Source organism: Parambassis ranga, chromosome 16 (genome assembly GCF_900634625.1).
Source record: "Parambassis ranga chromosome 16, fParRan2.1, whole genome shotgun sequence".
Classification (NCBI taxonomy): Eukaryota; Metazoa; Chordata; class Actinopteri; family Ambassidae; genus Parambassis; species Parambassis ranga.
The window spans coordinates 8,178,331-8,203,072 of record NC_041036.1 but is presented as its reverse complement, the minus strand read 5'-3'; the positions used below and the strand labels follow the sequence as shown (position 1 = coordinate 8,203,072).

Below are 24,742 nucleotides of genomic sequence, written 5' to 3'. Positions count from 1 at the left end.
ACAGAAAAAAAATCTGTTGACCATTAACTCATAAGGAAGAGACTTTCCTCTGCGTGCCACGCTTCATGCTTGGAGCTCTGCTGTATATTTGCGGTCAAAATCAGTAAATAAGTTAGATATGTGTTGTGTACACACTAACCTTTACATTAATTTCAGACTGTATCAATGTGTGTCAAGCAGAGCTGCAAACACTAGTGCTTCCACTGTACATTCTAATCCTGTAATTAGGGATTGTGAGAATAAAGGGCAACGTGACTCATCACAGCTTATGCATAATATTCAATATGGGAATTGAACGCCATAAAGCACTGCAGCTGCCACATAAAGTAGCACGTGACATGCAAAGAACAAGGCGGATTAATAAACAATGAACAGAACATGTCTTCTTTGGGTTTCACATATGAATTAACAGAGGAAAAGATTTCCGTGTTACATTGGAGGAACTTTCTTATTCGTTCCGTCTGTATGTCTCCAAATGTCAACAGGCAATCCTAGAATGCAATTGAGAGCGCTGCAGTTGTGCTGCACTGCACAGCAGATAGCTCTATCAAACGTCTACAGGCTGTGAAGCATATTACAGGCTCTGAAGACAGAATGATTGCCACAGCTACATGCCATCCAGGTGAAAAACCATCAGGATCTGACAGGAAGCAAATACAAGATTTGAAGATGCCGCATGTAGATGAGACGCTCTTGCTGCCATAAATGGCACAGACGGAAAGATAAATCGTATCATTTAAAGGGTTTTATCTTTCAATCAAACATGTTTACATATGAAGCAGCTGGAACATGGTTTTTGACAGCCTTCAGTTACCTGTATTTTCCCAAGAATTCCAGTGCTGTCCATCCTGCTGGCTACATTCACTGTGTTTCCCCAGATATCATACTGTGGTTTCTGGGCTCCAATGACTCCAGCTATCACTGGACCATGGTTAATACCTGACACAGAGGACATTTAGAAACAGTTTTCACTGCTTTAGACATTGTGTTTGTCATATTTACACAGAATTTCATTGTTTTTAGCACACAGTGGTGAGCAAAATACAAATTATAATGTTCTCGATGAGCCCTTAGTAAAGCTGAAAACACTAAGTCTGTTGAAGTAACTTGTATTTTCTTTCCCTGTCTGGTGTTATACGTGCTGGAGATGTATATAATCAATTTTTGATATTACCGATTAAATATTGAGTGCAGTTCAAAAAGGCCTGCAGCCGTTAACGTGCTGCTTTCAGAGTAAACAAAGCTTTTCACAGGATTTCATCAGAACACGAGAAGAAGTGGAAGCTAAATGCAGCTGAACTCTTAATCCCCACACACTCAGCACCTCAGCTAAGCAGGCTCTGGAGCTTTTCACAGCACTGACATGACACTGAGATTCTCTTTGCCTGAGCTCTGAGTCGATCTCCAGATTGTTGGAAAATGCAATCGGCACAAATGTGCAGGAAACACACACACACGCACACACGCACGCAGGCACACGGCCACTGGTTCTGTCCAGTCCCTGTGGGTGGAGACTTGTATCCTTCTCTGATGGAGCGTTTTAGGCCCCGTCTGGAAGCAGCAGGGATGTACAGTCACACACATGCACACTGCTGAGTTAATGGAGCATCTCATGCTGGGGTCTTCACAGACAGGTTGAAGGTATCGAACTCTGACTCTTACTGCACACAGGGGGCTGGGATCGGCCTGCTTTTCTACCTCTACTGCGGCAGTGGTTTCCTTGTTATTTAGATATCGACACATGGTATTTGAGCAGTATGGTAAAGACAAATTTACAGTGCAGTGACAACAGAAATACAAAGGGCCAAACACACAAAATGTAACTTTAGCTTTTTTTAACTCACCAACTCTGAGTTTGAAGTCATTGAAGGAGTGTTTGTTGATAACATCCAGCTTTCCCATCAAGGCAAATGCAAATTCCACCATGGAACCTATGTGCATGTACTGCCTGTCATGCTCCTGTCAGAATAATAACACAACCACATATATTTTTAGCAGAATGTACACAGATAAACAAAACATTAAAACAACTTGAACCATTTAAGAAGCATAGTGTGTGTGTGTGTGTGTGTGTGTAATAGCCTACCTGTGATGTGTACTCAGGCCCGGTCGAAGCGTTGAGCCCAGTAGCAGCCATGTAAGTGCTGCCAATGGTCTTGATTTTTTCCACACCACTGAATTTAGGTTTGGAGAGCAACTGCACACAGAAATACAAACACATCCACAGATCAGTAGAGACATTTAGGAAATGTATACAAGAACTGACCGCTGCACGGACTACATTTCCATATGGACATCACATAATTGTATAGATCTCTAAGAAGGCTTTGTTGCCTCTTCACTTTCCTCCCATCTGTCTCTCTATGACTAAAAGCATTAAAAGACCTTCTGGAAAGGTATCACAGTTTGGGTCCTCACAAGGAGGTTATTTACCTCATCAAAGTCAGCAATTATTTCATTGAGGAGCCTGAGGCACTCTAATCCTTCTTTGTTGACGTCAGATTCAGTGTAGAACTCTTTAAAGTCTGGGATAGAGGCGAACATGACGCACACCAGGTCATAAGACTGGTGGTACAGGTCCTGTGTGATAAAAAGCAGCAGTATATTAAAACTGAGGCCATAAAATTAACAACTGGCAGATTTTTGAACATGGATGAAATACAGATATCGGTTCTGATGAACAAATGTTAGATCTGGATCACATCAGAGTTTATAACCTTAAAACAACTGACAGTAAAGTAAAGGCAGCCTAAACATGAGTGATAAACCTGACAGATGAAAGAAGGCAAATCACCCAAGCTGCCATCCAAATAACATTTGCTCTGAAATCTATCAGACCAGCAGCTTTTTCTTGGATCCTATTCAGGAACAGAATAGCCATTTGCTGACTCCACATTCTGAATATTTGCAGCAGATGCTGCATTGCTATTTAGACTTACATGACCTCCAGGATGCCACATCATCCAAACCTTCTAAGTTCTAAAACTTTTTAGACCTGACGGCAAAACAAAAGAACTTGGGAACTGTGACATGAGTTCAAACATCATAATAGGGAATTAACAACCCTAATATAATACCACGTAAGGGCTACTTGAATTTTAATAACAAACTCTTACATACATTGTAACCCTGAACATCTGAATGCAATTAAAATGAGCCAAAAGGTATATTTTTCCATTATATTCTTCATCTCTGCATAAGCTCCTCAACAACCCTTTTTCCAGGTATGCTGCTTTTGCTATGCATCATTAAACTGACTGCGATGGATCCTGGCATATAGCCACAGGTAGTGAAAGACCTCTGCGTGACCATAATACATAATTTCTGCAGTCACTTGTCAAAACAGAATCTACATATTTGTACATGAAATACACGCTTTTAACGAAACTTGAATACCTCGTTCTTCCAGTTGCGCGCCAAGAAGTGTTCAGCCACATGTGCCGGGAGAACGTTCTCCAGCAAAACCCGGTTGAGGTTCTCCATGGTTTCAATTTCCTCGCACTCCTTCTTGAACTTGTTCTTCCAGAGAAAGTCTAACCTACAGTAATATTCATTCTGTTACAAGAGGACACAGAGGTGAAGAGACTGAAGGTACAGCTGTACAGCTTGCTTCCAACAAGTCACAGAGAGAAAAAAAGGAACTGACACAAACATAGACACTAACAAGAGAGCAAATACAATGCAACCGCAATAATGAGCTACAATTTTATCACATTCACAGATAAAGAGACAGAAACCATTTATGAAGCTCTGTTTCAATGATTACAGCATGGCAGCAACTCTCTGCAGATCACATCACTAAGAAACAAGTAAAAGAAGATGCTTTAGGACAGGCAAGGAATGGTTCTCTGGTGGGGATGATGTGACATATCATTTTCTTCTACATGTGTACCCCTCACAGCTCAGGTGCTCCAAGGCGATGACTTCATTTAATCCTGTTCCTGAGCTGTACATGGTGAACTGATTCGATAACGAGGATGCAACAACCAAGGAGAAGGTGTTTGTGAGATGACTGAAAAAGCATGGTAAATTGATATGAAAGCACACTGTATGTTCAGTGTACTGTAATGCCAAACAAACATCCATAGTATAAAGCAATAGTAAGCAGTAGTTTAGGAGCAGTGTAATAAAAGGTGGTAATTGCTTAATACACCTATTTAAGTATAAGGCAATATTCCCCTGCCCATGTTTTTGCATGCACCTAGTATTAGAGCACAACATAACGGTGTAATCAAAATATAAAGAGAGTCACACAGCAGTTATGGTACTTTAAATACATACTGTATTGCTGATGTTAATGCCAAGACTTAACTGTAGCTGAGCACAGTAATTCACCAATTCTACACTGATCTGGAGTAATCCAAGTTTCCTGCAATGCAGCATAACCTCTGAACAGCCTGAGCACACCACTCTCCAGAATAACCAGACTCTGGGCACTCTATCCCCAGACTAGTAAATCTCAAAGTACACCTGTGTAACTGTAGGCTCTCTGTTCAATCATCTGCCCCGAGTCACTGAGAGGAGGTCAGACAAAATGGTCTCAAGATGTCCCTCTTGCAGTATGAAACAGGAGCCGTAAGGCTTTACTGTCTCGACTACGCTCAGTGATTGATTTTTTAAATGGATGATAAATATGAGCTGTTATTTCCCCACCAAGCCCTGAGATACTAAAGAGATGCACAGAAACACACCTGCAGTGTCTAAAGTGCAATTTTCTGTGTATTTACATGACTAAAGCTAGCTTTTATGGCACAGCATGACTCCACTGATCTAAGAAAGTTCCTACACTTGCACTGCTTCTTCTGGTACAACAAATCATTCAGAACTCTGTTCCTCACAAGAGTAAATTGAGGTAAACGTGTGCAAGGGTGATGTTGAGATAATAATGGCACAAAGCTGAAAAGTGCTCTTCTACTTTTAGAGCTGTGGAGGTAAAATGTGCAGCAGAAGACAGACGATAACGTCATTCAAACTATTAAAGCGAAGACTTACCTGTCTGGCAAGCACAAGCAGGGTGATGAAGAAGATGAAGAGGGAGATAGAGCCCATAGTCTTCAGGTCTTTGAGAACTCCTGGTCTTGAAGGTTTGAGAGAAGAAAAAGAAAATAATGTGTTGGTGAGGTGTGGAAAAAAAGCTACAGAGATAAAGTGTGACAGACTGAAAGAGAGACAGAGAAGTGTGAGAACATTTAATTAAAAAATTCAGATTGCAATCAGTACTGACATGTGTCTCATGATTGGTTAGCAGACCATTTTATTCCAAGCCGTCACTTACTTCAGACTGTCACTTTTGCTTTGTTGTAACGAGAGCTTGTTTTCTATTTGCATTTCAGTGGCTGAGTTGTCCTGCCAGGGTGCATCCGCTAGAAACATTTCCTAACATGTTTATAAGCTGTGAAATCTCAGCACTATAAACATACTTAAAACTCAACTTCCCACCTTCCAACATTTAAGCTAAATTTAAGACTCCATCTCCACAGGGCAGTGAACCACACACTCAATAATCAATAAAATTAAAAGTAAAACTTTTTTTTTTTTTTTTTTTTTACAGCAGTGAGGTGTGGTCATCCCTAATAAGGATCTATGTGTATGATGACTGTTGCATCCTAATTTAAGGAAACACATTTTGCATATTAATGTGACTCTTAGTCTTATCTGGGGCAGAGCTTAGCAGACAATTGAGAAAACAGCCTGCAAGTTCTGCACTCGCTCGGTTTATCCAATCAATGCTCTAATAGAGTTAATAGTGATGTCTGGGAATAGATGGTGTTGACATGAAGACAAATCAGAGGTAGAGACATTTTTCTTCCTAGTGACACAAAGTCAACTAGCAAACATGAAAGAATTCCAATATAAGAATTATATCCCTTTAAAATGAGATTGGGTCAAAGTCATGTTTGTTGTTGCTAATGTTAAAAAAATCCTTCCTAAAAAGAATTATATTTTAGTGGCTCTGGAGGTTATAATTTTTAAATTAGTGGTAGTGTGGAGTTCTTTGTCCATTACATTCAAAAGCATTTCATTTGTAAGTAGGCTTTTTAGTATTGGAGCTGTTTATTAGAGGTGCAGTAACAGCATGGAGAATCCCATTAGCTCTCATCCTGACAACAGGGAAGCCAAGTTTGAACTAATGCCACAACTCTGCTGTCACAGGGACGCAGGGGGTGCTGGATGTAGTCATGATTATATCGCTTCCTAAAAGGATGTTTGTAGAAGCCATATGTTTTCATTTTTAGTTGACTCAAGATAAACGCGCTGAATTAAACCTCAAAGTGTTCCTGGCTGTTCTGTGGTAGCAAACGTCCCACAGTACTTAGTGTGCATGCTTCAGAGGGGATAGAGGGCTTTATCACTAATCTATTGTACTATTCTTTGATATATGTGGGTTCATCTGTACATTTTTATTTGATTTTTCTAGCCTACATCTTGTTCCATTTATTTCCACTGAGCAGATTTCCAGCAGTCCACCTCCCTATGGTACATCATTGTCAAATCAGCTGATGAAACCACACTGGCTATTAAGGCCCCCAGGGCTTCTTCCTATCAAGCGTATGTCACTGTTTGGCCTTACTTGACTTCACACATGTCACACTTTGCCAAAATAACTGGCTTCATTCCCTATTAGCTCATTTCACTACTCATTCTTTCCTAAGCAGTGCATTTCCTGACCTGCTGGCAAAACAGACAGCTATTAGAATGCAGAATATGAAATAGAGTGAATTCATTAAAAGGAGAGAACGTAAACGTAAAGTAGCGTGTGGAGGAACTAATTCTTATATTAACCACAGGTCACAGTTAGGAACTCGCCCATGACTGACTGAAAATCCGACTCAGGAGGCTGCTTTCTAGTACTTTGATTTCATTGCCGTTTCCAAGTGTTTGACCTTTAAATTGACCTACATATATTTAAGGTGAGAGTGTTGGTTGCTTGCAGTGTGGCAGTGTGTACCTCTACTGAGAGACAGGACCGGGTGTGATGTTTGTTAGAACAAGAACACCGATTTCCATGCAAAGCCAAGCATTTTTAACTTCAAAGTACCTAATTATGACATTTGCTAGTTATACTAGTTTTTGCTTTCAAGCTTTTTGTGCAGCATTTTAGTAAAACCTAGAGTCACTCCATTTTTTTTTTCATGAGTTATGCAAAATCAGCTTTTTCACACACTTCAATAACTACATAAATTAGTTGAGCACTCTGTAGAATGGTCCTTTTTCCCATTTCTGGACAAAAGACATTGAAAGTGTATAGCAGACTGTTGCAGTGGATGCATTTGTGGATGTTTAATATGCAAAAACTAAGTAATTCAATTTTCACTGTAATCTATGTCGATATTCAAATGAGTGTCTCATCATTCACAACCCCACCTGAGGACGTATAATTAATTTAAATACAATACAAAAGACGTAGTGCTTTAACTAATTTTTGAGCCGAGGTCAAATACCCCTCTCTATCTGCTTTCAATATACAATACAGCACAATCGTATACACTTCACTATAGAAAACTATAACAGCATTAAATGAATGAATCCTGTAAGTAAATACATATTTGTGTTATGATTTCAACAGTTATGGACTTCTGAGAATAAAGTGTGTTCAGTATTTGTTATGGTGGCACTGGCAGTTGAGGGTGCCTCCATTTGTGTCAACCATGCAGACAAAGTCAAGGTTATCACCATATTTTTTTACATTTGCCTTTTAATACTGTATGTCTTTATATGGCCATGGTTCTCCATTAATTAACAGCATTAATGGCATATGACCATCATCTCAACACAACCATCACTTTGTTTCACAGGCAACCACAGGCAGCCTTTCTATTTTCTCATGCTTCACTGTGTGTGCTCACTGTGCACCTACCTGTCCAGAATTTCTGTGTTGTACAAAAATCTGCTATATTCATCCAGCAGAGGGGCGTGTGTTTGTAGAATAATGACATTGTAGACTACCACTGCTGTCAACATGATGATCATCTTCAGCTCGTAGTTTATCCTCAGGAACACAGAGCAAGAAATCAGGCCCAGAATGCAACTGTAAATTAAATACTAGACAAAAAAGAGGCAGATAAACATATCACGTATTTAATTTTACATTTAGAAAACATACAACAGCTTCTTCATAAAAATAATGTTATCCATAATTTCACTTACAGGAAGGTAGAAATTGTTTTTTCCAGTGAAGGCAGTTCGTTGCCCATTAGGGTAAAACAGGGTTTCATTGGATGAATTGTAAACAGAAACTGGAGGCAACATATTGTCTTCCAAAAAGAACTGCAAGGAAAAACACAAAGCCAAAATAAATTGCCTCATTTTGAAAAGCGCTTTAACATCTTGCAATTCGAATTTATACAACTGACGACACCCCACATGCAAATTATGGACACTTTCTCTATCTGCTTACGTTCGCTGTCAGCATGTGAAAAGATGAACTACTCTGCATTACACTTGCAGGAGGAAAATAGAATCTTGTTAGATAAGAGGCCAATAGTGACAACCATTCAATAATATCCTTTAAAGAGAGCCCACAGGATGAGACAAGGATTGGCTGCTCCACTGAGCAAAGCCAAGTTAATTTGGTACATCCGCCCAGAGCGACTGACCCACGTCAGACACAAAACATGATTATAATCTCTGGAATCGATTTGTGTGAAGGTCTAAACCAGGGTCCTGACACCGTGCTTTATCACACTGCTTTCTCTCAGGCCTCAGGGTACTGTTCCACCTGAGCCTTTATGTTTTTTTCTTTTTTCTCGACAGAAATAAACCTCAATCAGATAAACTGAAAATAAACTGAGAAAAGCAGTGCAACAATAAAAATGTTGTATACATTTTTTCCTTATCACACCATGCAAATGGTTTTCTCTGTATTATACGTGGGAAAGTCAGCTGATAAGACACAATGCAAAGAATGCATTGTTCTAGAGAGGATTGTGTGATGAAATATCCAATACGACTGAGGCTTAATAAACAAATGGAAAGCATTTTGATTAATACCACATGAAAATGCATTCACAGCCCCTAACCATGGAGACTGAGGCATATAATAACTTTTTTAAGACAATGATAATAATTCCCATTTCTTTTGAGAAAATAATTCTGATTTTGCAAAAATGATGATATTTTGTATATAAAGAAATTATTCATTTATTATCACTAGTGGCAACTAGTGTTGCATACTGTTACATTCTAATTAAAATGCAGTCACAAAAAAGAAGAGCTTAATCTGCAGGACTGTGACACTTTATTCCCATTGAAGCCTAATAAGCATTACCCCACCCTTGGTCCAGCACCTTGCACATAAGAGCTTACCATGTTGAAGACAGCCATTATGAGTATTAGAGCTGTGGTTGTCATGGTGAGAGTGATGCGGGGCCATGGCTTGTTGGCAATAATGACTGATGACCTCAGCAGCCACATCCAAGAAGTGGAAGAGCTTTTACTGCAGTGCTGCAGGGAAACACACACACACAAGGCATGAATATAGCAATGTATGAGCCTTGGTATACAAGAGGTTCTGGAAACTGACCTATAAAAAGGTCACAAACAGACCACACAGGGAGCAGTGGAGACCACATATGTGAGGTAATTAAAAAAGTAAATCGGGCATATATGTGTATGAGCATGTGCACAAAAACAAATTATTCTGCACATAATCATTGTTTTTGATGAGTAACGACACTTACTCTGAAATACATTTTAAAAACTATATGTAACAAGTTCATGCGCTGAAGCACCTATTAGTGACTAACTCCTGATTCTCTAAGCAGCGTCAATCAACAAGTTCAAGAGCCAATCAATTATGAGGAGGGCTCCTATTAAATTAATGGCACACTGCATTATGACTCAAATTACATGTACGGTAATAACAGCACTAGAAAATCCACACTAGAACTGATTCCATTCTGTGGATATAGGTAGAAGACAGATTGCCTTTTTAATATGTTTAAATAATGACTTTTTACTGATGCAAATATAAAATCTTTTTGCATAATACGCAATTTTGGTCAATGATAGACAAATGGTTTGCCTCTTTGCAGCACTGCATTCAGCTCAGTGTTCATTCCAAGACAATAGAAGCTCATAACATCTCTGAGCGTTATCAGAGAATCAGTGGGACTAACTGAATGTGACATTTTAATAGCTGGTGTGTATGTTTCAATGCAATACACCAAGGATGGCAGACGAAGACATTAAATGAGAAATAAAATGCAAAAACGAAGCTGCCAGAGTTTATTTGGGTACCAAATGTGATGATAGGCAGTGACCAGTCTAGGTTAGATCATCAAATAACCTTAAGAATTTGCTTTGGTACTTTAATGATTAATCACTTGTGAGGAAAGGACGATTTCAGATAATATCTTCTCCATCTTTCTTGGGTGCACATATCTAGATAGAATCAGCATTTGGAGTAAGCTTATGTGTTACTTTCATTCCTGTTCATCAAAATAAATGGTTTATCCTGCAGAAGTAGGTGAAATAAGCTTTTTTCCCCTCAACATGACCTTTCTAAGGTACCCTACCAGCATTTTCTCTGCTGAACAGTGACAAGGTTTTTCTGAGAAATGCTAAGTAGGTCAATACCTTTACTTCGTGACTGAAAATGAAAACCATCAGGACTGAATAAAGCATGCTGGTGAGTTTAAAAATTCAACTGACTGACACATAATACCCAATTTGGAGAAAAAATGTAAAATTAAGCACTTAAGAAATTCAAATTTTACTATTTATAGTTCATCAGGATCATGTTCTGAATAACCCTTTTTCATACATTTCATTACATACTGGAACTTATCATATAATTAGATTTTCCAAACTAAAATAAAAATCCATCCAGGTGAGCTCTTGAACAAACTTTGGTGAGGACATGCAATTTTCATAAAGCGAAACACAAACCAGTGCAAACACCCACAAATGCAAGCCAATGCAGACAATTGCAACAGGAAGCTTTTCACTTTTAAACAATGTTTTGCAAAGTTATAAGATATGGCATATACAGGGTATGAGCCCCAGATTACCAAGGGTCTGCTTGTGTGTGCCAGCATACAGATAAGGATAGGAAAATATTTTAGTATGACATTTTACTGTTGAATCTGTACACAGTACCTGTGCTCTGAATCAAGCATCAAAGCAATGATGTGCACACTCTGTAGTCTGAGGAAGGATTTTAGCCCCATGGTCACACCAAAATGGCACTTGTGTTGACCTGAGGGCCACTTAATGGGCTGTTAAGCCGACCAGAGGGGCACACAGATCACTCATGGCCTTTCTTAAGACATTAGGATAAACATTGCTGACAGAAGAGCTCCTTTAGAGAAAGGTCGTATCCTGGTAAATATGGGTTTTCATCTAAAAGTATCTAAAATAACCATGTTTTGCAGCGAACAAAGCTGAAAGAGGCACACAACTCACCAAGACATGTCCAATGAAACATATGAAGAGGATCAAGGAAAGGATGAGAAAAGCCATTCCAAAGGATATTCCTAAGATAGCTGTCCTACAAAAAACACAAAAACGAATTTGATGTTTAGTGCAACTAGCTTTTGCATTAGAATACACAGCAAAGCGACATAATAATATTAAGTTTACATACTTTGGTAGGACAAGAATCTGCACAATAAAAATGCAGAAAAAGATCAAACAGGCGCAGGTCACATAGTACTTGAAGGCTGGCAAGGTTGTTGCTCTGTACTAAGATAAAGAAAAAAGTATTATGCATCACTAACCGGCTTTTTAAACAGATATTCCAGTCACTTCAGAAGTATCTCTATTATGCACTCAGACATTACAAGTCTATATAATTTACAAGATTTCAGGGCAGGCTAAAGGTAGGCAGCAGCACAACGTGTTCCATAATTCCCTTTGAAACGGCTGCACCAATACATTCAGAGAATGTATACCAGGTTTCTTGTACAGCCTCTTACCTCATTCTCTAAGGATTTGTTGTGAAAGAATAGCGATATTCTTTGAATGTCCTCAGACTTCAGCCACTGTCTGGAAGTATAAAGATGTTGTTATAGACCAAATAAAAACAGAATACAGAAAAAAATGGCTTAAAGTTATGCAATTTGCAATAGCAATATGAAGAAGCAAGTATTACATATACTCACATACTGTATTCTACTCCATGCTATGCTTTTTATGATATAGCGTCTTATCAGCTAGAAAATGATACTTACTTTTGTGAATTTATCCCATCAAAGGTCCTGATCATCCTCTCGTTAAGTTCCTCCTCAAACCGTTTTTTCTGAGACTTTGTCCTTCAGCAAAAAGGCAGAATATCTTAAAGTTCACATAAAATCCGTCACACACATCAAAGCCTCTAGCAAAAAGCTAGTCTTATTAACCATCTTATCGCTTGTGTCTAATGTAAAAGGAGAATGATAATCCTGTCAACGAAAATTGTGCTGGAGCTGGAAAATGAGCAGCTTGCCTTTCTGATCTCCTCTGGAAGTGATATTGGCCCATCGGGACATCCTAAGAGCAGATCAAGAAGAGAGACAGGTTAGCAGCTACAGATGAACTTCAACACCTAAATGGCAACATGTGTAGACAAAAAATTACACACAGCAGTGTTGATCTTCCCATTCTCATTAGTCATGCTGTCTCTGTGGTGTAGGTTGGCAAAGGGCTTGGCAGCTCCCCATGACTCTAGGTAGCGGGTCATCCTGACTGAGGCTCTCATCTTTGCTCCATCCGCGTGTCTGGGTCGGTAATGATGCTGCGGGCTCCGGCGCTCAACCTGGAAAAAAGGGAAAACTGCCTTATTTTATAGCAATTTCTTCAGCGTCCAATATTGAATGTAACACTGTACAGTACCTTTGGGTTAATGACCAAATATGTGATGACTCCATGCTCCTTCAGGTAGGGATCTCTTTCTTGGCCATCCCCATCTTCCACCTTGTAGGCACCATTCAGGTGTTCCAGTGTCACCGAGGTGATGTGGACTCGCCTGGTAAAGAACAGTTCAGTCAATTAATGGTCTTTTGTGGAACCTAACCATGGAGCTGGCAGCGATGTAATGGTACCTGTTAAAGGCAGGAAGCTTTTTTTTTTTTTTTTTTTTTTACAGCTAAAATAAAACTACTGTCCTTCTGTTCTACTCACCCTGGTACACCGCCTGCCTCCATATGATTGGCCAGTGTGACATCATGTGACCAAACATCATATTGCCATTTCTGAAGTCCAATAACACCACAAAGAACGTTCCCAGAATGCACACCAACACGCATGTTGATGTCAACCGAAGTGGCATCTCGCACCTTCCTATTATGGATCAAAAACAGGCTTTTAATGTCGATCGACAAAAACTCATCACCCATTGCACTCATGTTTTAGACCTGGTGCATTAAAGATAGAAATCTGCAACTCCAACTATTCCCTAGGCTCTTTACAAAGTAAACAAAGTTTGTTGACAAAATGCTAATCTGTATTTCCAATTTCCTACTATCATTCTATGCCTTAATCTGACGAGTTGAAGCTCTGCCCAACATCAGTGAGACACACATAGAAGCAAGCAGTCAAGCAAAAATCCTTTTATTCTTTAGCAGCACTGTTATGTAACTGGCACTTACTTGATGGCTTCACACATGTCCAGACCCATTTTCACACAGTTTTTAGCATGGTTCGGTAGCGACTCCGGCAGGCCAGACACACAGTAATAGCAGTCACCCAGGATTTTAATCCGCATACATTCATTTTCCTGCATTAAAAAAGGTGTAACATATTATGGAGCATACAGGCTATTAAACAAATCTTAGCTTTTAGATTTTTAGATGCTGACATCAAATCTCCAACAGCACCTATTATAGCGACTGCTGAGGAAAAAAATGGTATCTTATCTTTTGATAAGATACCTGCAGCACTTAATTGTAATGTATCGTCACTGCAAATTGTCCATGTTGGACCAGGTATTTGCAGAAATATCACTAGGAAATCAAAAGTGACCATGAATGCATGATGCATCATTAAAAGTTGGCTGAGGTCCCTTCTATTACAAGTGTGTCTTAATCAACGTTTTGTTTTATACAAGATGGTTCAAGAAATTCATCCCCTCAGGTAAACACTTTGTCAATAATGCAGAGGGCATATGTCATTTTAAAAATGTGCCTTATTTAAAGCAGAGTACATTTTTCAGCATGTCTGGAGGGGATATTTATGCACTTGACTTGACTTTACCCTTTACCCTTTACCTAAATTAAAGTCTACTGTATGAGAAACTAATAATTTATTTACCTTGGCAATTTGGTCAAATTTGCCGAACAGCTCATTTAGCATGTGCACCAGCTCTCCAGGTGAGCAGTCACTGGCCAGCCGCGTGAATCCAACTATATCAGCATAAAGTATACTACAGAGGGTAAAACGACAACAAATAAATATGTATACACAAACATTTTATGTAAATGTATTCTACACACACACACACAGCTACTGTCACACCTGTTTTACAATACTAAACAATTATAAATCAGAATAATACATGCCTGACATTAGTGTGTCTCTGGACATAAAGGTTGTGAAAGTTGTTTGTGTTCTCAATCTGGCCAAAGTTTGGACCTTTCAGTCTTTGGATGATTTCAGCTTTCATCACACGGGCAATGTGAGCTGGCAGCAGAGACAGTAGGAGACGCTCCTAATGGCAGTAACACAAGACCAGAGAAAGAATTTAGCATGGCAAACAGGGCTTGTTGGGAAAATTGAGTACAAAAAGTGCAATTATTAAAATAATTAACATCTGTAGTAACTGTTAAAAAGGTTTCAAGATTGAAATCACATTTTTTAAATACCTCAACTGCGCATTTGGCACGTTTATAGAAGTTGATATTTTTACGTTTATCTAATTAAAAGATAGTATGTTTTAACGGCAAAAGAAGGCAAAACATCGTGACTGGTCAAGTGTCAAGTAAAGGTCAGTAGTTTGTGTCAGATTGATTTGCTGCTATAAGGCAAAGTAAGTGTTCATTATTTCATTGCCAGAAGTCAGATTTCTCTCACATTTAGCAGTAGCTAAGGCATCTCTCTATTTTTCTCCCAGGCTGGAGGCTTTACTCAGAGCCAATCTGCCCAGTACAGTAACTTAGCTTAGGGCAAACAAAAGTTAAAAATAGAGAAAAAGCACAATTAAGCCAATGTCACCTCCAACATGACAACCAGTGATCATCTCCCTTGCACTACTCTTCTATGTGAAGGGATTTAGGTATCTGATGAAAAACATGGTCTTCCTTGGACCACTTGACCTAAAAATGTATGCATTCACTATAGTGCAGAGCACTTCGGATAAAAGCATGCAGCAAACAGCATATATTATGAATCCACTGAGCGCCTGAGAGAAATGTGTCTGCACAGTTACTACCATCTGTCACAGGCAGCAGCACCACTCCGGGGCAACTGTGAAGCGCTCCACCCCAAACATTCCCAGCTTCTCTCATAGCAGTTCTAATAACAGAAGCTAAATCCACCAGCTCCACCCCTATGCCAGTATTTTCACTACAGCTGGATGCACCCTCAAATTATTAATTCCTTCTCAAACAGCTGAAGTCCAGCAGCTGTGGTTAAGCTACACCTCATTCTCTTGCATTGGTAAGCCTTTATCAAACACCTTAATATTTACAAGAAGATATGCTGCTTCATAGCACGCAGGGTGGAAATCATGAATGGGAGAACCAACTGCTGCATGAATACAATTTTTGTTGTAAGTCTTGGATATAACAGAAATTATTTTGAGTGTTATATTCTATGGATATAACAAATCAGATTAGTAAACAATATATTGAAAATGTAAAGCTCAGTAGTACTGTAGTTGTCATTATCACTATTAATACTATTTGATAGATATTGATCATTTTACCTGCTGCCTCTTTTCAAACTCCAGTTTAATTGGGGACTTGATGCAGTTGCAGGTGTCCTGGTAAGTCTGTTTAAGTGCCAACTCCATCAGATGCTTGTGGTACGCCCCAGCCATGTTGCCACACATAAAAATAATAACATTGGCCAAGATCTGTACAGAAAGCAAAAAAACATCTGAATTAGACCACACATATCAAGCTATAAAATAGTAATAAATAAATGCTGCAAAAAACTAAATGTTGGTGTATTATCTATTGCATATAAATAAACAAATATCAGAAAAAGTCAATTATATTCAGTGGTTACAGTTTTCTTATGTTCATTGTGAAAACAGCAATATGCTTCAATCCCTAATCACATAGTCTAATTGTAGAAAAGTTGCCAGTCATAAAAAAGTCAGCCATAAAACAATCTTTTCCTGAGGATACTGGGTCTAAGCTACTGAGATCCTGCAGTGACATCGACATGCAACACCACCACACACTGTGTTTAAAGGAAATGTGGCATATAAAATGCACAACACTCATTTCATTTTCCTGTGAATCAGTGATATTTAAAGCAAACAGTTTGCCCCTGCAGGTGACCTTAGCGATACAGAAATACAACACAATATGAAAATAAAAAAAAAATCTGATGCGTGTGATCCTTTATTGCCCCTGCTCTGTTGTTTATTTTCTAAAAATAGCATCACGTATTGTTCACACACAGCTTGACTGTGTCTTCTTCAACCTTAGCTCTACTTTGCAAGAGAACTGCACAACAAGAGAAATGAAAACTAAATGAGAAATAAACCCAATGGTGTGTCTTCTCAGTCTAATGGTTTAACATGTTGTGGCTTCACTTAATTGACATTTGATGGCCCACTAGCTTTAATAATTGACAGTAACATAGAGGTCTCAGATGTTTCATCCATTTAACACTTTTGGAAAAAACAGGCTTTAGGCATAACAGATAAAAAGAGAATCAATATCATACCATGTATTTGATACTTACAGATTATGCTGTATTGTATTCAGTGTTATTACTTTGAGAACAAATATTAGAGTCAAAATGATGTTGAAGCAGGACAGTAAAGGTAACTGCAACAGCACTGCCACTTTTTCAGTCAATAACCCACTACAAATATAGACAAAATGAAACAGTGACCTTCTGTGTAAAATCTGACACATAAGGATAAATGCAGCCAAGGTTTTTCACCCTTCCCATAGTGGTGCAAATCTGTGAAAAGTGCTGTCTATTCTGTTTATTTTGATTTCACAGTGGCCTATTTCCTCACACATCTCATGCATAACTTATAGCAGCACTGCACAGGAAGCTCCATTAGTGGAACAAATGTTATAGGATGTGTCAATATATTTTATGGTAAATTACATGGAATAATTAGATAATTTTCTCAGATTATACTTTTATTTTCTTTCATACTGTCTCTTAATCAGTTTGCCTTGTCTCATGGTCACCCTTTTCCAGTCTATAGATTCTTGCATATAGATTCTAGCATATAAATATTCCAGTAGCAACAGAGCAAAAAGAACTGAGAATATATCTTCCCATGTCAAGTATTTTCAAGCATGCACACACACATTTACAACTAATGTACTCCAATCAGCCTTTTTCCAGTCAACAAAGGATATTGATTGCTCTTAACACACACACATAAACTGCATGTAGTTATACTACTATATATATATAGAGTTCCATAACTAGGGCCTAGTGCATGCAATGCCTATAAACAAGTCACAACCAAAAAATGAACCCATACAGAGGTGAATGAAGTATACATTCTACAGCAGTTCCATATATCAGACAGAAATATAAAACACCATGGATAAAGCAGCAATGTATCTGTCTCTCTTTTATATTTGACAAAAGCAAACATCAAGGGGAGAGGCCAAGTACATGAGTGTGGTCTGCTGGCTGAGTTTATGTTTATATCTATTCACTGTAACTGGGACAGATGTCCTCTCTTGCTGACCACTGAGTTTATCTCTCCACTGTACATTTCAAAAAACACTGAAAAAAGACACAAAAACCCTGTTACTTTTTTTCAAAATAATAAAAAAAAACATAATAACTACAAGCTTGTATTTTTTTCATGATCATCCTTTTTCAATGGAAACGCTGACATAACAGTCTGAGCCTGTGCTGCAGGATAGGTTTCAGAGCATAGGGTTCAGACAAGAAGACTAAATGACTGAAAACAGGCACAAACAGATAGGACTGGGGCCTTTGTAAGGTGCTTTATAAAAGAGCTTTCAGCTCACAGCCTGTATATAGTGCAAACACTACATCAATACTTGTTTAACTGGCAATATATACTGTCATCTTTGCAGCGCTTGCATTTTATGTAAGATTTAAATTAATAACTGCAGGTAGGCAGGGTTAAGTTATAGTTAAAAGCTAAAAACTACACAAAAAATTGAAAATGTGCTGTATTTAAGAAGCAAGATCTATAAAGCATTGGAAATGATTCCTTTTAGCATACTTCACATCTAAATTTGGACAGGTAAAATTCTCCCTTGGAGTTTTTCTTTCCTTCAGATATAGCATTTTGATATTTCACCACATGCTAAAAAAATAACGAATGCCACACTAAGTTTAGTGAGGTGTTGACATCTAAGATGCCAAAGTAGTGCTGTTACTGAACTAGCTATAAAATACACAGTATTGCAAAGAGCTCATCTCAAAGACCCATCAGCTTCTACAAAGAGGGATCTGTATGCTATAGAAACACTGGCATGTGTAAATGTAAAATGCATCCACATTGAAAATAATTGACTCTTTCTATATTACCGCCATATGTTTTGATAAACCTGCCCTCCAGAAGGCCATCAAAAAAACACTCCTCTTATTTCACTACAACAGATTACACTCAGTTAAACACGGGTTCTACTCTATTAGCTGACAGGACGCTGACACACTGGACCATCTCAAAGGTCAGGTGTGTAAATAGGCTGGCCGTGCGGATCATTCGTAACTCGCTGGTACCCAATTACAGATAACAGCAGGGTTAGGTGAGAATGATCTCTCAAGGGCCTTGAGCCCTGCTGGTGAATTCTGGGGTTATCAGAGCTCAGTCCTATGAAGGCCATTAATGCTGTTATTTTACTACCATGTGTAAAAACAGCTATCTAACACTAGTGTGTGGGTGAACCTCATTTAAATGACCTGTATTGGCTGATATAAGGGAAAAAAAGGAAGAGTGAAAATTAAATTATAAGTCACAAAAGGTAAAAACCTTCATTTAAATTCCAATGCAGCCCTAAAAAGGTAACATATGTAATATTCAACAGCTGCGATGACTCTGAGTCTATGTGAAATCCTGTCAGACAAAGCTTAAATAAAGTGTGAGTGCTGTGATGAATTATTGATGATTTTGCACTCAAAAATGTTTAACAAAATATGCAACTGAAGGTTGTCTTGAGTCAGACAGAAGTTCTGATACAAAAACATAGTGGGTCACACACATGAATAATTTTAAACACCGCTTTGAAGCTCAAGTCAGTTTGGATAAAATCTGAATAATCTTAGGTTCTACCCATTCTACATTTATTAAAAAAAATAATTAAAAAAAACGTATCAACTTGCTCAGTGGACCTGGGAGGCTACACATTATTATAGGGTGTATTTTTACACAACCTCCATCATTTAAAAAAGCCATGTCTGACCATGGTAACAATAACAGTAAATAATAAGCAGTGTGGAGAATAACTACCAAAAGGTATGCATTTCAACAATGAGCTGCCAGAATATTCCTAACATTTTACAAACAAAAAGTAATATATAATACAACATTCTATGCATATTCCTGCTATCTGGATCCATCAAGAAGCTTTCACCTCTTCAGTAAACGAACTGGTTCATTAAGGCTCCAATGAGCCTGAACAATAATGTTGTGTAATATAAACTTGACAAACAAAAAGATGTCAGCATGGTTCCTTCTCAGTTAATGCCACCTGGGTAGGTTGGGGTAGACTGCACACTGCAACAATACTTAAGAGTGTAGACATTTAATAGTTGACATTTACAAATCTCTGGAAGGATGGACTGACTCTCTTTAACATGCTGGTGAATACATCTAAAATATTAAAACTTTCTGAAAAACAACTCACCTATTCATTTCCTGGAGATTTTGTGTCATTCTGAGGTTGCTAGCAGGTATTTGCTCTATTTTTTTACTGATTTTTTAACATTAGACATTACAACAAGCATCATGTCTACAGATTTGTAATTAAATTTAATTACAATTAAATTACAATTAAATGTATGGCAACCGTATTAAACTGATTGACACATTTAATTGATACCAGTGTCCAATTTCTCCTAAAAGCTTAGCATGGTTTTGAATCTCTGTACAACTGTGCTCATTCTTGCCTTCACATTTCTTTTAGAGATCCCAGAATTTGTGTGAGGAACAGCATAAATCAATGCTTATTAAATATATTACATGAACAAAGAACCTATGTGTAGTTAAAGTATCTAGACATACAAAGCTAACTCCTTTTGGAATCAATGTAGTCCCTTAAATGTCTCTAAACAACAGTGGAGATTATAGATAGCACAGGATTTCTTATTAATCTTTTTGACAAAGTGCTTCCAAGCAGATTACAGTATTTTAAACCCAACTTTAGATATATTCAGATATAAATTTTATTCTTAATCCAAAAAAAGTAGTCCAAGTAAATCCAAGCATATTGTGCACAGGTCAAACTACAGCTATAGTACAAAGTACTTTATATGCTTTTCACTTCATCTCCATGCGATTGTTAGCTGCCTTGGTTAAATGCTGTTTTGTAGTGAGAACCAGCATCAAACTACAGCAATTGTTGAAATGAGTTTGAACAGATGCAATATTGCGATGAAAGAGTGCTATTTTTGTGGCATGCTGAATAAATTTTCAAGTCACTACAAACTAAATGATGAGAGTTAAACTACATCAGTGACAGGTGCAAAATCATATCAGCATGTCATAATTGTGCCTGCATAGATGGAATATCAATTATCATCACAGTCATACTGTAGAAAAGTACAATTCTCCCAGCTTAAGCTTGAACCTGTGGGGACTCATTTTTCATTAATTGCATATTCCCACAAACAAGGAAATTATTTACACATTTGGTTATTTTGCTTTATTTATTATTTATCATATTATAATTTTAATAGGTTTTTTAGACATAAAGAGAGTGAGGACTCCACCTATAGTACTTGTGCTAACTATGCCTGATCTCTCCTCTGCTATCATCATGGCCACAAAAGACATACTTGGCCATGAGCACAGTTAACATACTCGAAGAAAACAGCATTAATAATTTCTTGGCAGTCACATCTTACCCAGTGTGCTATCATGACTTCCAATTGAGCAGCAATCTGTCTACTTTGAGCAATGTCTTTTTAGTTTGAGATAACTTACCCCATTAACCCCTGTTCTCTGATATCATGAGTGACAAGTCTTTCTGTGGTTGTAAATCTTTATAAATAACACAGCCAGTACTGGGCAATAGTGGAGATGCTTGTGTCACGCACCATTAATTATAAAAGCACCTTTGCCAGTCATTCAATTTAAGCTTTTTTTGTTGGTAAGCAGGTGCTTAGGTGACACAACTTGTTCTTGTTATCAGGGTATAGTGGTTATGGTTAAGTAAAATGTACTGTATAGCTTATCCTTATGTACTAATGCTAAGCTAGGGAAGACTGATGATGGAATGTATTAATTCAACACTTGTGTAGGTGATCAACTTTTCTTTGTCCAAAAGAAGCTTTGTGGTGCGTTTAGCTTAAAGAGAAGTCTTTCCTCTTGTGAAGACCAATCTGTTCACTTGGTTGGTTGGACTGGTAAGCTAGGCACTTGTGTTAGCAGTCAGCAGAGACAATGTGTTAAGTGAGTACAGCAAAATGGATGAAAAGTGACGCTATGTCAACCCCTTTTATAGGAGAGGAGGGTGACTCAGCCTTGACAGAAGCTTTGCGATTGCCAGTCAGTGCTGCCTGGAATAATGATATGAAGGCCTCTGAAGATAACGCTGAGAGAGCCTTTTCCCTAAAGTGAGACACCAAGATGAGTAAAAATTTGACAAGACATACTGTACAAAATATGAAGATAGTCTACTTAATATGCGAATGCGAATATATATGTGAACTGTGATGTTTATTATTTAGCCTGTACAATGCAGGCAAAATTCTAAATGTTGCCTGTTTTAACACTGGCATCAGGTGATTAAAATGTAATTCATCTTTAGAGATATTATAATTTATAACAACCTTTGTTGCTTTTCTTTTACCTTTTGCACCTATATTAGAAGAGCACCTCTGGTCTGGCAGTTTTGCCACTCAAATTGTGCTTGCAAACAAACTGACCTGATGCACAAGAGGAGGTGGCAGATAGTGACCAGCCAGCTAACAGCCCCAGGCTGCCCAGTTGCCAGCTTGCATGGTACGGTTATATATAAAAGAAGAGGGCGGCAACTAAAAACAGACTTTTTTTTCTTCCCCTCTCTAAATCCTATAGACGTATCCATCTTTTAGTGACTGCAAAGCATCTTAGTGGCATCACCTTGTGAAAGAAAATTGACCTATTAAGGTTAATAGTCACTTGTGGCCAGTTTTTCAGTGATACAGCAGCAATGCTGCTGTGACTGAGAAACAGAGCAGACATATTGCAATACAAACAGAAAATTAATGGAGAAGAGGATTTTAGATTTACATAAATATTCAGTTATATTTCTTCTGAAGTAACTGTACATGTCACTTCAGTGAAAAATACATTAAAATCAACAAGCCACTTTAAAACAGAAGCAACCCTCATGATTTGGATGGGAAAAAAATAGATTTATCAATAGCTCTGTATACTGGCAATCAGAATTGAAAACTATGCATTGCCCTGACAATCTCCTTCCTGATATTTTTATATTTTTTATATTTTTTGTGTGAATATTCCAACTGCTTCAACATTCTACACACAAACAATACTGCTGGCAAGACAGTGACCTTTTAATGAAGTATTTGAAAAAACACATTAGAATTTCTATCGCTCACCTGCTATGCTAAATTAGGTTTAGTTTAAAGGTCATATGGGTTTATTTGCTAAAAATACAGACTGAATGGCTAAAATGGCTATGAGTTCTAGTTATGCCAATGTCTGAGAAAAGAATACATTTCCATTACAATTCCATCTGCGTAATAATAATAAAGCTGTTCCCATAAAGAATGGATGGGACAGAGGGGGAAGAACTGTGCAGTTATGTCCCAGCCTGTGAACAGCATCATACATGTGAGCATTCTAACAATACTAATAATCCTCAAAGTGATGAGTATATTTCCAAAGATGTGGAACTATTAACAGACACTCATTAGCTGGTGTTCATTAATTGTGTTGAGTTGTCATGTATGTCTGCAAGAAATGATTCAGATAATTTCTATTTGTGTACTCGCTAACATTAACACCAACGTTTGAACACCTTACCTGCCATACTACTGGCTCCATGTGATCAGCTGTGGTAGACAGGCAGACACTCAACACAACAGTGTGAGAGGCAGAGGTCAGAACACTGGCAATGATGGCATCCCGCATGGAGAATGGCAGCATGGTGTAAACCACAAACACAATGAACAAGAAGAATGACACCTGCGAAGAAAAAAAAAGACGTTAAAACACACCTGTATGCACATGAAAAAAAAAAAGAAATACGGGGAAATATCAGTGGTGACAGTCATGTGGGGAACAGAAGAGCATAAGGTAGGAAGTTCAAACACCAAGACTGTTCTGACACCTCTAGTGTACTGTAGTGAGTGGAGTGCTTTCCTTTATATACAAGCTACATACACTTTCTCCTGTTTAAAGTTGCTCGTGTGCTGCCATACAGAAAGAGGCCAGTGTTCTCATAGGCTACAGCCAGGTGCCAGTTAACCTTTCTTGGTTTATTTTCAGGGCCAGTGGGAAAACTGGGCTTAGGGTGTAGTGAGATGGAAAGAGGAGAGGAAAGGAAGTCAGAGACAGACTGAAACAGTATCTTCTCTGTTTAAGCTTGGGTGAATAACGTACAGTTCTACACTGCTACTTTTTTTTAAATGGCCAAGTCTGGCTGTGACTGCAAATAGCAGCAAATATCAAAAGACAGTCTAATCTGTTTAAGGCAGCCGATTTCAGGACTTAATTAAAAAATGTTTTAAAAAGTTAGTAGCATGTCTTCCACAGTTGAAGAGTGCACACAAACCCACCATTTTTGATAACCTGTAGACAGAAAATTTTGTTTTGTCAAGAAATGATAAGGGAAAGGGGAAAATAAAACTAAACAGCTTAATTTAAAATGTACGTTTGCAGAATCATGAATTAATGTTTTCCTACATAGATAATTGCTGGCAATTTCTAAAATGAAAGCAAAAAAGGAGATTTCTAAGTAGCTAGTAATATCTGCAGGTGTTGCTTTTACTGGTCATGGCAGACATGCAAAAGCATGTTCTGCAAGACACAAGGACAAACCAGTAGAGTACTATGAAAGAACATCAGCACATTTAGTGGATGTTGTTTGTGAAAGCAAATGTACAGTAAATAGGGTTTCATTCATTTCCTTTGTTTTGGTCTCTGCGGAACTGTAGCCCTATTACCACAACCGAGGAGTGGTTGCAGTCCTATTTTATGTGTACAATGTTATGATTCAGCAAGCTGGCAGTAATAGTTAAGATCCAAATGCAAACAATGAAAAATATGAAAATGTTTGGATGCTATATATTAGGAAGGGCCACTGGCTTAAATGACATGAATGCACTTGCCATGTAAACCACCTTTAGAAATAAGGCTAACAGGAGTCTAGAGAGTAACCTGTTCATAGTGTAGTGCAAATGACAAAACAGCTGTGGAAAGAAGACAAGCTGGGAAAACTAAAAACGTGTGACACTGTACAGGCAAGGA

The 24,742-nt window shown here is 38.1% G+C and overlaps 1 protein-coding gene across 1 annotated transcript in view; it reads right to left on the bottom strand.

Annotated features, from left to right (window-relative positions):
- The window catches only part of adcy2a (adenylate cyclase 2a), a 36,289-nt gene that overhangs the window by 1,112 nt on the left and 10,435 nt on the right, over nt 1-24,742 (bottom strand). Inside the window, exons 3-24 of the mRNA XM_028425315.1 lie at nt 23,297-23,458; nt 15,842-15,991; nt 14,478-14,626; nt 14,230-14,341; nt 13,569-13,696; nt 13,102-13,260; nt 12,814-12,946; nt 12,563-12,736; nt 12,428-12,471; nt 12,174-12,254; nt 11,919-11,988; nt 11,588-11,685; nt 11,407-11,491; nt 9,307-9,444; nt 8,149-8,268; nt 7,859-8,043; nt 4,993-5,077; nt 3,397-3,555; nt 2,434-2,580; nt 2,087-2,197; nt 1,845-1,959; nt 815-939 (exon numbers count right to left, since the gene is read on the bottom strand). Of these exons, the coding sequence (XP_028281116.1) occupies nt 815-939; nt 1,845-1,959; nt 2,087-2,197; nt 2,434-2,580; nt 3,397-3,555; nt 4,993-5,077; nt 7,859-8,043; nt 8,149-8,268; nt 9,307-9,444; nt 11,407-11,491; nt 11,588-11,685; nt 11,919-11,988; nt 12,174-12,254; nt 12,428-12,471; nt 12,563-12,736; nt 12,814-12,946; nt 13,102-13,260; nt 13,569-13,696; nt 14,230-14,341; nt 14,478-14,626; nt 15,842-15,991; nt 23,297-23,458 (2,730 nt within the window). The remainder of the gene's footprint in view (nt 1-814; nt 940-1,844; nt 1,960-2,086; nt 2,198-2,433; nt 2,581-3,396; nt 3,556-4,992; nt 5,078-7,858; nt 8,044-8,148; nt 8,269-9,306; nt 9,445-11,406; nt 11,492-11,587; nt 11,686-11,918; nt 11,989-12,173; nt 12,255-12,427; nt 12,472-12,562; nt 12,737-12,813; nt 12,947-13,101; nt 13,261-13,568; nt 13,697-14,229; nt 14,342-14,477; nt 14,627-15,841; nt 15,992-23,296; nt 23,459-24,742) is intronic.